This window comes from Hypanus sabinus, chromosome 6 (genome assembly GCF_030144855.1).
Source record: "Hypanus sabinus isolate sHypSab1 chromosome 6, sHypSab1.hap1, whole genome shotgun sequence".
Lineage (NCBI taxonomy): Eukaryota > Metazoa > Chordata > Chondrichthyes > Myliobatiformes > Dasyatidae > Hypanus > Hypanus sabinus.
The window spans coordinates 29,049,203-29,063,670 of NC_082711.1; the positions used below are offsets into that span (position 1 = coordinate 29,049,203).

The window sequence follows — 14,468 nt, forward strand, 5'->3', positions numbered from 1 at the left end:
TTTACGCCAATGACCAACACAGTCGGAGGATATGTTGAGGGCAGCCCGCAAGTGGCGCCAGGCTTCTGGTGCCTGTATAGCATGCCCAGAATTTACCACCCTAACACATACATCTTTTCGAAATGTGGGAGGAAACTTGCATGTTGAAGAGAAGGCAGTGGAAAATGAACCCTAACTGCTGGCGCTGTAATGTATTTTGTGCCCCCCGCACTACTGTACTTCCATTAACATTACAATGCTTCCCTTTCCCGGCAAGGTTAAAATTGAGGATGTTCACTGATGATTGGAGTATTAATTCCATTCATGATTTCTTATAGACAAAGAATCTAGCAAGGTGTGCTCCCCATGCAAGAAAATGAGCAGCTCCACCATTTCAGAACTTAATTATGTTCCCTGAACTGTCAATAATGTTAACAATTCACCCTTCTCAAAACTTGGTGGTTGCTAAACACAGTTACACTCCGATGTGCCTAACTGCAGTCCGTTCGCTGTCCCAAGCATTGTACCTGTGATGCACAAAATAAAGCAATATAAAGAAGCTAAAGGTAATCACTTGAGGGGTTTAGCAGGTTTAATTTTTTTAATGTCAATGCTTTAAATAATCAGACACTGTTGATAAATCCTCAGAAACAGTCAAAACACTACAGATCATTTAGTTATAGCTTTGAAAAACTTTGCATATTCAGTATTTGTGCTTCTAAAATAAATAAGAAATAGGAGTTGGAGTTTGGAAAATTGTGAGACAAGAAATAGAAAAAGAGCTGGGAAGTAGTAGATTAGTGAGCAACCTTGAGTTAGACACTTACATAGATACAATGTACATATATTTGAAAGGAAATGGTTTTTAAAAGTATCTATGAAATATTTATCTAGAACACTACCATTTCAGTATTATTGAGTTCCAATAAAAATAAAGAGCAATTTATTTACAAACCACAAGCATCGGCCAACACATCTTTTGTATAATATACAATCATAATGGTTCTCACTACATTATTAGATATGTTTCAGTGACATCTCCTGGTGGACACATGCAATCCAAAACTAAAGTAGAAAATTTCATTTTCAGCATTTCAGCAAATAAGCTTTTCTTCCAAAAAAAATTGTATCATGTCCTTTTAGACCATGAGTTTTGACTCATTCTAATAGATATAAGTTACAGATTTTTTTTAATATAACATAATTTCAAATTTCATCAGAGCTATATAATATCTTACAAAATCAAAGAGTTTTGGCATTTGAATGCATCTATTTTCCTTTATGCTGATGGGGAAGATGCACTTAAAATATTTCACAGCTGTAGCAGATCATCCAGATGTCTGTCTGAAGACAAGTACAAGGCTCTGCAATACAGGAAAATCCATCAACATAACATTTTTTAAAAAACTGCATTTCAGCTGAATTATATTTAGCACTATAAGCAAGATGCTACTTACATTGCCCAATCTAATTTAGTTCAAGGAACACAATAGTAAAGTACAAAGGAGATAGAAGTAGGGCAAATGGATCCTTGAGTTGGCGCTGCCATCTGATGTTTTACCTCAACAGAACTAATCCCTTTCACTTTCAATTCTCTCATAATTCACAAATGAGTTGACTCAGTAACCACAGCTCTCAGAGGTGAGATTCAAAGATTTGAGAAATTCCACCTCCTTTCAAAGTAGCTGACACTTTATCCTAAAACTATGCTCCTAAGATCTAGACCACCCAAATTCTCTCTCTGCGTCCATAAGGAACAGGAGTAGGGAAATCAACAGCTCAGTCTTGCTCTCCATTCATGGCTGATTAAATATTTGTCTCAACACCACTTTCCTATGCTTTCCTTCACTGCCCTTGACTTGTTTTTAGCTCAAATATCTGTCAATCTCCATGGAGAATGTATACAATTATACATCTTTGAAACTTTCTGAGATAGAGAATTCCAAAGATATATAACTCTTCAAGATAAAATCCCTCTTAAACTGTCTGAAAGGGCAACCTATTGCTCTTAAATTATGCTCCCTAGTTGTAAAAAGCCAAATTAATGGAAAATCTCCTCTCATTATCCCCCTTGCCAATCTTCATTAGAAATTTACATGTTTCAGGAAGACCACTACTCATCAATACAGGGCCAACCTGTCAGCTAAACCCTTCTTCATTCCAGGAATCAATTTAATGAATCACTTTTACACCATCTCCAACTGCACCCAAAATCCTAAGACTCTTGCCTACACACTATAAAGTGACATTAATAGTTTTCTAATTTTACATCCCAGAATTCACTGCTTTTATATGCCAGACCAACTAAAAGTATTCAATTAACCATTCTCACTCTAGTGACTCAGATCCCTTTGTTCAGCAACTTGAGTAGGAACATTCCCCATAAACTGAGAAGATATTCATTTAGAGTAAGGGTCAAAATTTCTAAGGGGAATCTGAGGAAGAACCTTTTCACAAAGGTGGCTAGAATTCAATGATTGAGTAGAAAATGAAGGCCTTCCCACAACGTATCTGGACTAGCAGTTGAATCACCAAAGCATTGAAAGTAATGGACAGTGTGGGTAAATGGACGTAATACAGAGTGGTGAGCATGGAAATGGTGGTCTAAAAGCCTGTTTCCATGCTTTACAATGCTGACTTTAAGCAAAAGAATAGAGCAAGTCATTCACTTTCAAGCCTGCTCTATCATCTCAGCACTTTATGCACCTATTATCAACTTATGTTCCATATCTCTGATTATCCTCAACTAATACCTTTATTAGTCTGATAATAGGTACTAATCTTCAGAAGTGTCACTGACTTAATTATCTCCAGTATTTAAGGGAGATAGTTTCATTACATTGTAAACCATCCCTGTCGTCTGTCAAAAATTAAATGCAGCAGGGTTTCAACCAAGATTCTGCATAATTTGCACATGACTTCTCTTCCTTTGTCAAAAAATACTTAATATTCCATTTATTTCTTCTTGGTTACTTCTTGTACTGTGCACTAGATTTTAAAGATTTGGTAAAATAAACACCCAAATTCAAACAGAACACTGATGATACAAATCTCCTAGTCTCCTTAGCAAAAAAAAAAGGAATAATGAGTAATGCTCATGGACCATTCAGATATCATGCCTAGAAGAGAATCAATGAAAGCAGCAAAAGTTGAGTAAGAAAACTGATAAAGGTAGGGTGATAGACAAGGCTTTTGACTATGTCCTATACAGTAGTTCGGACTAACAGTTTATGCCAGATGATCCCAGGTGTCTTGCTAAACTAGACCCAAACTTGGCTTGGTAATATAAGACATAGGGTAGTGGTTGAGGGGTGGTTTACTGACTGGAAATCTGTAACCACAACAATTGATCCAGGAACCATTGTTGTTCGTCATCTATGAATGACCTGAACAGGAACGTAGGTGAACTAATAAGTTTGCTGATGACACAAAAACTGATGTAATATATAATGAAGACATGAAACGATACTGAAGGAGTTAGATCAATTAGCAAGTTGGGCAGACCAATGGCAGATGGAATCCTGTGTGAGGTAATGCATTTTGCAATGTCAAATACTAACAGGGAATTTGCAGTAATACTCCCTAAGAATATGTCAGATTGGTAGTTCCTACCATACAGCATATTATAGACTCAACTAACCAAGGATAAACATTGGAGCAAAACATTCCTGCCAAATTAGGATCGGCCTTTGCTTTGGACACAATGCATGAACTGAGACAATAGCACCATCCTGAACATCTCTGTTGAAAGGTGCTCATTGCACCTTATGTATTTTTGGCAAAGTGCAAAAAACTGAGTGAAGGTTACTCAATGAAAATGACAACATCCATTAATCAGAAGAGGGCCAGTTTATCAGAGGCAATACTGTACTGATCAAGGACAAATATTTAGTAGTTTATATGTACTAAGCAGAAGCTTTTAAAAAAACTTCATTCTGTTATACAGCCCAAACAGAAACTTACTTTTTATCCTCAATAGTTAAGCAAAATGTGGTATTAAATTCCCATCAGAATCAAATTAAACTTGTTAGGGAAAAATGGTCAATTTTTAGGCTACATGCCAAGTTCAACTAGCAGAATTTTTTTTTTAAAAAGGCATATTTGTATATTTGGTATAGATTATAATTAGACAATTTAACTGTATTAAAATCTGTAAGACAATAAAATCTGCAGATGCTGGAAATCCAAGCAACATACACAAAATGCTGGAGGAACTCAGTAGGTCTATTGTGTTGCTTAAAATGTCAGTTTTGTTGTTTTTTGGCACTGTAATTATTTGAAGAATGCCTACTAGGCCATTTTTATTCAATACAGCCTTGACAAAGTTAATAAGTAATTAAACACCAATGGAACTTAATTTAACAGTATCAAGAAAGTAAGAAATTTGATATCTGAGATTGATACAAAAAAAACCAAACTTCTACTTTATTGAACATACCTTTCAAAGTCATTCAACTCTGATACATTTCCACTACAAGCCTGAAACTTCCTGTGAATTGCTACTGCCATGTCTTTGATTGCAGCTCTTTTCACATGCACTTTACCTGGACACATTTAAATAGAATTTTAGCACCAAAAGAAACAACTTTGCACTCCAATTTTACTTTACATTATCAGTTCAGTAATACACATCTCCATAAAGATGAACTTTAAAGAAAATATTATCAAAAGCCCCCAAATGAGAAATGGGTCAATTGAGAGAATGAAATCCCAGGATATGGTAATATACCATTACTTCCACTTCTGCTGTTTGTGCAAAGCCACACTTTAAATTTTGTTATGTTTTCAATTATTACACTTGAAGATATTTCTTTGAGCTAATCTTTGCCTCTGAAGTAATAAAGACAGATTATAGAAATTACAGCTCCAGAAATAGTGGACACATTGGTAATCATTTTCCAATGTTCTATAGATTCAGGATCAGTTCCTGAGGATTAGAGGATAGCTAATCTTAACCCACTTTTTAAGAAAGGAGGGAGAGAGAAAACAGGGAATTATAGACCAGTTAGCCTGACATCAGTGGTGGGAAGATGCTGGAGTCAATTATAAAAGATGAAATAGCGGCACATTTGGATAGCAGTGACAGGATCAGTCCGAGTCAGCATGGATTTACGAAGGGAAAATCATGCTTGACTAATCTTCTGGAATTTTTTGAGGATGTAACTATGAAAATGGACAAGGGAGAGCCAGTGGATGTAGTGTACCTGGACTTTCAGAAGGCCTTTGATAAGGTCCCACATAGGAGACTAGTGGGCAAAATTAGAGCACATGGTATTGGGGGTAGGGTACTAACATGGATAGAAAATTGATTGGCAGACAGGAAACAAAGAGTAGGGATTAACAGGTCCTTTTCAGAATGGCAGGCAGTGACTAGTGGGGTACCACAAGGCTCGGTGCTGGGACCGCAGCTATTTACAATATACATTAATGATTTAGATGAAGGGATTAAAAGTAACATTAGCAAGTTTGCAGATGACACAAAGCTGGGTGGCAGTGTGAAATATGAGGAAGATGTTAGGAGAATGCAGGGTGACTTGGACATCTGAATGGTGTGAAGTTAGGAAAAAGGGAAGTACAACGAGATCCAGGTGTCCTTGTTCATCAGTCACTGAAAGTAAGCATGCAGGTACAGCAGGCAGTGAAGAAAGCTAATGGCATGTTGGCCTTCATAACAAGGGGAGTTGAGTATAGGAGCAAAGAGGTCCTTCTACAGTTATACAGGTGAGGCTACATCTGGAGTATTGTGTTCAGTTTTGGTCTCCAAATTTGAGGAAGGACATTCTTGCTATTGAGGGAGTGCAGCGCAGGTTCACGAGGTTGTTTCCCAGGATGGCGGGACTGTCATATGTTGAAAGATTGGAGCAACTGGGCTTGTATACACTGGAACTTAGAAGGACGAGAGGGGATCTGATTGAAACGCAAGATTATTAAGGGATTGGACACGCTAGAGGCAGAAAACATGTTCCTGATGTTGGGGGAGTCCAGAACCAGAGGTCACATTTTAAGAATAAGGGGTAGGCCATTTAGAACAGAGCTGAGGAAAAACTTTTTCACCCAGAGAGTTGTGGACCTATGGAATACTCTGTCTCAGAAGGCAGTGGAGGCCAATTCTCTGGATGCTTTCAAGAAAGAGTTAGATAGAGCTCTTAAAGATAATGGAGTCAAAGAGTTAAAGATAATGGATATGGGGAGAAGGCAGGAACAGGGTACCGATTGTGGATGATCAGCCACGATCACATTGAATGGCAGTGCTGGCTCGAAGGGCTGAATGGCCTACTCCTGCACCTATTGTCTATTATTAAGGTATATGAGTGGACCAAATACATTCCAGACAAACTGAAAACCAACATGCCTCAGATCCATTGTGCCTTAATCCTCTGGGCCAGCCTACCGTTATCTCTCAAAAGCTTTAATACAGTCCATAAAAACCAATGACTAACATAGGAAGAGGTCATTTGGCCCACTGCATCCATGTTGGCTCTTAGGTGAGCAATATCATTAACCCTATTCCTCCTCTCATTTTCCTGTACCCTTGCAAAGTGTTCTTCCTAACACACACATGTCACGTCCACTTTGATCCATTTGAAATTGAGCTATACGAAGAAGTTTATCACTGCAGTAAATTGACCAACCAGCATATGTTTTGCACATGGAGAAAACTAGAGCATTCAGAGGAAACTAATACAGTTACAGAGAAAATGAGGAAATTCTTTATAGAAAGCACATGGGTCCCTGGATCTGAGAGGCAGCAGCACTAACTGCTGCACCATCATGAAACACCTTTTAGCATTTGACACCCTTATTATTTCTTAACATCTAATAATTGCTATATCAAGGAATTAATTAATAATGCACTTTCATTTACAACACAAGCAAGTTGGCTACTTTTATAAAAGTTGGTTACCTATCTTCAACAGACACTGTAAATGCCCCTTCTCCAATGTACATTCTCTGGAATCTCTTTTGCCACTTTATAAAAACAGAAATACTAATACCAATAACGTAAAAGAGAGGACAGTTATCTTTGGGCTATATTTGAAAAAGTCATCTGAACAATTGTAAAATATAATTCTATCCAATGAAGTAATGAGTCAGATAACATTGTTGATTTAGCAAATTCTTCCTCATATTAGCTTTAATGATATCTAAAACTCACCTTTATTAAGAATGAGGAGAAAATGGAGAGCAGCTACCAATTCCACAATTCCTTGTATGGCTTCAGAATTGATGCATTCTGCTAATTCATTTAAAAATGACCTACACAGAATGGAAACAGTTAAAATCAGCAGTGCGCTGTACAACAATAAATAAATTAATAATAAACAAATAATAAATTAATATTTTTATTTACAGCTAGATTTTCAAAGACAAAAGGAGAATTTTAAGTTAATGTTTACATTGTAATACCACTTCAGTCATGATCAGTATATTCCTAACACTTTCAAAATATTTTATTTCATATAGTTATGAATCTTTGTTTCTCGCATGTCTCTTTGAAATCTAGTATTTATTGCTCATTCTAATTTGCTTGAAAAAAAATAGTGAACCTGCTTGTGCTTGAGCAAAGGTAGCCTCAATGTTAGTGTTCCAGAATCTAGACCCAGCTATGATGAAGGAAAAAAATGATATATATCCAAGCCAGTAACATGCCTAGAATGAAGGTGCTGTTATTCCTGTGTTCTTTGTCCTTGTTAATGCTTGAAATTATTTGGAAGCTGCTGTTGCAGTAGTCCTGGCAGGTAAGTGCTACACACATTACAGATGATACAACATTACTACCAATGTAATTGCTAGTGGAAGAAAAAACGTTTGCTGGAGTACCAATCAAGCTTTGTCCTAGATGGTGTGCAGCTTGAGTATTATTCTGTCTTATTCATGGCTTGTGACTGAGAGATGTTGGCACAATAATTAATGTTGCTTCTTTGCTGCTCCAGAGATCCATGTTTGATACTGACCTCAGGTACTGGCCATGCAGAATTTGTATGTTCTCTCTGTAAGTACACCAGTTTCTATAGGGTGATCCTATTTTCTCATGCAGCCCAAAGTGCTGGAAGGTTAAATTTCCCCTTTTAGTAGGTTCATGTCAAAAAGCAAAACGATATGTGTGTGAGATGATAAATTCTGGAGTAGAGGGCAATAAAGAAAAGGGGGGGCTTTCACTCAGGATCCACTTATATTAAGATAGGGGGCAGGAAAAGATTTCATTAGATGGAAAGGATTTGGGTAGGAAAAATTGGGTAATGTGTTAATTGCCACTAAACGCCCAGTCTTTAATATGGTTTTGTAGCAAAGTATTTATGTTGCTGAACCAATTAGATTTCAGGTAGTAATTCCTAGGTTGAAGACGAAAGGGAGCTCACTATAGTAATCCTTTTAAATGTATAGAGTGAGTGATCAGAGTCTGCCAAGCAACAACGTGTTAGAGATAAGTTATTGTCTGACACGTCTGTGGCTTTTAGCAGCCCACATATGAATGCTGTCTGAGCCCTGCTGAATGCAAGCACGAATTGCTTCAATGCTGAGGAGCTGCAGATGGAACTGAACAATACACAGTGAATAGTCCCACTTCCGACCAGATATCAGAAGGTCACTGAGGAAGCAATTGAAAAGGGCTGAGTCCAGTATAGAGTCCTCCAACAACCAAAACCATGTTCCTTTTGCAAGGTACAAATCCAGCCATTGAGTGCTTTACTGTTGATGCTCTTTTACTTGGGTTTTAAAAAGGCTCCTCAACATCACACTCGGGCAAATGCTGCAGTGATGTCTATCTCATGTCACTTTTGGAATTAACCCATCCACTTAGCCCCCTGGCTAAATGATCTTGCAAGTGTTTCTGCCCTGTCATTAGCACACATATTTGGCCTTGCTTTCATTAAGAATTGGGATGTTCTTGAAGCCTCCTCTTCTCATTAGCTGTTTGATGTCTATCACCATTCACTTCCAGATGTGGCAGTTGTGTAAAGCATTGATCTATTCTACAAGATGAAAATAAATCAAAGTGCACTTAAACCGTAACTGCATGCAGTTTCTCTTCTCCCATACCAGTTTACAGTTTCTAGTTATTGTGAAAGAAAAGATGCGAACCTTAATGGCCACAATAGAGTGATAAATGGAGGAGAAAAAGAAATTAAGGAGATCCACACTAGCATCAATATCTGCTTGAAAATTCAAATAGTGCATCTATGCTGGTATGTAAAAAGGCATAATAGTCACAACATTGTCAGTTTCTATGAATTCAACACTTCCACTTTCTAGTTTTGCCAATGCCCAGCTAACAATGGCTGCACTATCTCCCCCATTCATATCAGGACATGCAGGTGCACCTTCTTCCCTTCAATTAGCTCTCTGGTCACATGATGTAGCTCTGCAATAGGAAATGCATGGGTAACTGTTATGTGCTTTCATGATATGGTCATTATGGTTGAATATTGAAGCACAAAGCTTTCTTTGTGTTAGACTACGAGGAAGAAGTAAAAATATAAATGTTAGGGAAAAATCTGGGTTGCTTACAGTTGATCAGCAAGTAATAAATTGAGCAGTGCATGAGGCCAGTGGCATAATTAGTAGAAATTGGATCTGAAACAGTCTAAGACCTACTCATGCTATTTATCCTCCAGAACAATATCCATGCCTCAATGACTACCGTCCCGTCGCAGTTACATCCATCATCATGAAGTGTTTCGAGAGGCTCGTCATGAGGCATATAAAGACCCTGCTGCCCCCCTCTCTGGACTCCCTGCAGTTTGCATACTGTCCCAACCGCTCAACAGATGACGCCATTGCCACCACTCTCCACCTGGCCCTAACCCACCTGGACAAAAAAAAGACAGTTCAGCATTCAACACAAAAATCCCTCAGAAACTGATTGGAAAGCTGAGCCTACTGGGCCTGAACACCTGCCTCTGCAGCTGGATCCTAGACTTCCTGACTGGGAAACCTCAGTCAGTCCTGATCGAGAGCAGCATCTCCAACACCATCACACTGAGCATGGGGACCCCCCAGGGCTGTATGCTCAGTCCACTGCTGTTCACTCTGCTGACCTACGACTGTGCTGCAACACACAGCTCGAACCATATCATCAAGTTCGCCGATGACACGACCGTGGTGGGTCTCACCAGCAAGAACAACGAGTCAGCTTACAGAGAGGAGGTGCAGCGGCTAACGGACTGGTGCAGAGCCAACAACCTGTCTCTTAATGTGAACAAAACAAAAGAGATGGTTGTTGACTTCAAGAGGGCACAGAGCAACCACTTTCCACTGAACATCGATGGCTCCTTGGTAGAGATCGTAAAGAGCACCAAATTTCTTGGTGTTCACCTGACAGAGAATCTCACCTGGTCCCTCAACACCAGCTCCATAGCAAAGAAAGCCCAGCAGCATCTCTACTTTTTGCGAAGGCTAAGGAGAGTCCATCTCCCACCCCCCCCCCCCCATCCTCATCACATTCTATAGGGGTTGTATTGAGAGCATCCTGTGCAGCTGCATCACTGCCTGGTTTGGAAATTGCACATCTCAGATCACAAGACCCTGCAGTGGATAGTGAGATCAGCTGAGAAGATCATCGGGGTCTCTCTTCCAGCCATCACGGACATTTACACTACACACTGTATCCGCAAAGGAAACAGCATTATGAGGGACCCCATGCACCCCTCATACAATCTCTTCTCCCTCCTGCTGTCTGGGAAAAGGCTCCGAAGCATTCGAGCTCTCACGACCAGACTATGTAACAGTTTCTTCCCCCAAGCTATCAGACTCCTCAATACCCAAAGCCTGGACTGACACCTTGCCCTACTGTCCTGTTTATTATTTATTGTAAATGCCTGCACTTTTTTTGTGCACTTTATGCAGTCCTGTGTAGGTCTGTAGTCTAGTGTAGCTTTCTCTATTTTTTTTATTATGTAGTTCAGTCTAGTTTTTTGTACTGTATCATGTAACACCATGGTCCTGAAAAATGTTGTCTTGTGGCGGCTCATTTCCTAGCGTATGCGAACCGACTCACAATTAGATAGCCTACGGGGGTTTGCGAGCACAGAGCTTTGGAGCCTCTTCGCCATGGGGGGCCGGTTGACAGAGGCTTAAAAGTGAGGCTGAAGTTTTCGAATAAAGTTTTTCCTTCGACTGCAGTTACCGACTCCGTGTCGTAATTTTAGCGCTGTTTGTAGCACACCGCTACAATTGGTGACCCCGACGGTCCAAACGATTTTTGGACCAGAAATGACCGACGCCGCCTCTGTTCATGCGGTTTCGTTGAAACTGCCGGGTTTCTGGACACAGCGCCCGGACCTATGGTTCCAGCAAGCCGAAGCCCAATTCCACGTTCGCCGGATCACCTCAGAAGACACCCGCTACTACTACGTGGTGGGCTCCCTCGACCAGGACACAGCTGCCCAGGTCGCGGAGTTCGTACAGTCGCCCCCGGCAGACGGCAAGTACACGGAATTCAAAGCCCTGCTCCTCAGGATTTTCGGACTCTCACGGCGCGAGCGGGCTGCCCGTTTACTGCACCTGGATGGCTTGGGAGACAGACCTCCATCGGCTTTAATGAACGAGATGTTGTCTCTGGCCGAGGGACACACAGGCCTCATGTTTGAGCAGGCATTCCTGGAGCAGCTGCCCGAGGACATACGCCTGCTGCTGTCCGACGCGGATTTCAGTGACCCCCGGAAGGTGGCAGCCCGGGCGGACTTGCTGTGGAACGCCAAAAAGGTGAGCGGGGCGTCCATCGCACAGATCTCCCAGCCACGCTCCCGGCAGCAAACCAGTCCAGGCCCGGCCGCAGAGCCCACTAACCCCCGGCCCAATGACCACTGGTGCTTCTACCACCAGCGGTGGGGCGCAGAAGCCCGCCGTTGCCGCCCGCCCTGCAAGTTCCCGGGAAACGCCAGGGCCAGCCGCCGCTGATGGCTACGGCGGCTGGCCATCGGGATAGCCTCCTGTATGTGTGGGATAGCAGGTCGGGACGCCGCTTTTTGGTCGATACTGGGGCTGAGGTCAGCGTTTTACCTCCGACAAGTTACGACACTCGCAGCAGGGCACCGGGTCCCCCCCTGAGGGCCGTGAATGGCAGCACAGTAAGGACCTATGGCACCCGTCAGGTGCAGCTACAGTTCGGCCCCAGCCAGTTCACGTGGGACTTCACACTGGCCGCCGTAGCCCAACCGCTTCTGGGTGCGGATTTTTTGCGAGCTCACAGCCTGCTGGTTGACCTGCCCAGGAAGAGACTGGTACACGCCGAGACCTTTCAGACGTTCTCCCTGGGCGCGGCCCAGTTGCCAGCCCCTCACCTCGGCTCCATCACGCTGTCCGACAACGACTTCACCAGGGTCCTGGCGGAGTTCCCATCGGTTCTGGCACCGCAGTTCACAGCAGCCATGCCCAGGCACGGCGTACAGCACCACATCCCGACACAGGGACCACCCCTCCATGCCCGTGCTCGGCGGCTTCCCCCGGACAAGCTCCGACTGGCGAAGGAGGAGTTCCAGAGAATGGAGGAATTGGGGATCATCCGGCGGTCCGACAGCCCCTGGGCTTCCCCCCTGCACATGGTGCCCAAAGCGACGGGGGGCTGGAGACCGTGCGGCGACTACCGCAGGCTGAACGAGGCTACCACACCGGACCGCTACCCTGTGCCGCACATTCAGGACTTTGCGGCAAACCTGCACGGCGCCCGGATCTTCTCCAAGGTCGACCTTGTCCGAGGGTACCATCAAATCCCGATGCATCCTGACGACGTCCCCAAGACGGCTCTCATCACCCCGTTTGGCCTCTTCGAGTTCCTCCGCATGCCGTTCGGCCTGAAGAATGCCGCACAGACGTTCCAGCGGTTAATGGACGCGGTGGGACGGGACCTGGACTTCGCGTTCATCTATTTGGATGACATCCTCATAGCCAGCGGCAGTCGTCAGGAGCATCTGTCCCACCTCCGTCAACTCTGCGCCCGACTGAGTGAGTACGGTCTTACAATCAACCCTGCCAAATGCCAGTTCGGACTTGATACCATTGACTTCCTGGGCCACAGGATTACTAAAGACGGGGCAACCCCTCTGCCCGCTAAGGTAGATGCGGTCCGCCACTTCCCCCGACCCACCACGGTCAAAGGCCTTCAGGAATTCGTAGGTATGGTCAATTTCTACCGCCGCTTCCTCCCTTCAGCTGCCCGGATCATGCGCCCCCTGTTCGCCCTGATGTCGGGTCCGAGCAAGGACATTACCTGGGACGAGGAGTCCGCCGCCGCTTTCGTTCAAACGAAGGAAGCTTTGGCGGACGCCGCAATGCTAGTACATCCCAGAATGGACACCCCTACCGCCCTCACAGTGGACGCATCAAACACGGCAGTCGGTGGGGTGCTGGAGCAGCTCATCGCAGGTCGCTGGCAACCCCTGGCGTTTTTCAGCAAACACCTGCGGCCACCCGAGCTCAAGTACAGTGCTTTTGACCGGGAACTGTTGGCGCTCTACCTGGCAATCCGGCATTTCAGGTACTTCCTAGAAGGTCGGCCCTTCACCGCGTTCACGGACCACAAACCGCTTACCTTTGCGTTTACGAAAGCATCCGACCCCTGGTCATCCCGCCAGCAACGCCACCTGTCCTACATCTCTGAATACACAACGGATGTCCGGCACGTCTCGGGTAAGGACAATGTCGTGGCGGATGCGCTCTCTCGCTCTACCGTTCATGCCCTTTCCCAAGGGGTAGACTTTGAGGCACTGGCAGAGGCACAGCAGGTAGATGAGGAGATTCCGAGTTACAGGACTGCAGTCTCTGGTTTGCAGCTCCAGGACTTCCCCGTGGGCCCAGGTGAGAGGACCCTACTCTGTGACGTCGCCACCAACCAGCCCCGTCCGGTCGTCCCCGCAGCCTGGCGGCGACGTGTTTTCGACTCCATTCATAACTTGGCGCATCCCTCCATCTGGACAACTGTCCGGATGGTTTCCAGCAGGTTCGTTTGGCACGGACTCCGCAAACAGGTCAGTGAATGGGCCAGGACGTGCATGCACTGCCAGACGGCCAAGGTTCAGCGGCACACCAAAGCCCCACCGCAGCAGTTCCATCCCGCCCACCGGCGTTTCGACCACATTCATGTGGATATCGTGGGCCCCCTGCCAGTGTCGCGCGGAGCGCGTTACCTCCTGACTATCGTGGACCGGTTCACAAGATGGCCAGAGGCGGTCCCGCTCACCGACACCACCTCCGAATCTTGCGCCCGAGCCCTGATCGCCACCTGGATATCCCGCTTTGGTGTACCAGCCCACATTACCTCCGACAGAGGCGCCCAGTTCACCTCCAGCCTGTGGTCAGCTATGGCCAGCCTTTTGGGGACTCAGCTGCACCACACCACTGCCTACCACCCACAGTCGAACGGGCTAGTGGAGCATTTCCACCGTCACCTGAAGTCGGCCCTCATGGCCCGCCTGCGAGGAGCCAACTGGGCGGACGAGCTTCCCTGGGTCCTTCTCGGCATCCGCACAGCGCCCAAGGACGACCTGCAC

The 14,468-nt window shown here is 44.3% G+C and overlaps 1 protein-coding gene across 1 annotated transcript in view; it reads right to left on the bottom strand.

Moving 5' to 3' along the window:
* Positions 1–571: 571 nt before the first annotated feature.
* Positions 572–14,468, bottom strand: part of ncapg2 (non-SMC condensin II complex, subunit G2) — a 119,179-nt gene continuing 105,282 nt past the window's right edge. The window contains exons 26-28 of the mRNA XM_059971319.1: positions 7,136–7,236; positions 4,418–4,523; positions 572–1,343 (exon numbers count right to left, since the gene is read on the bottom strand). Of these exons, the coding sequence (XP_059827302.1) occupies positions 1,292–1,343; positions 4,418–4,523; positions 7,136–7,236 (259 nt within the window). The 3' untranslated portion in view covers positions 572–1,291. The remainder of the gene's footprint in view (positions 1,344–4,417; positions 4,524–7,135; positions 7,237–14,468) is intronic.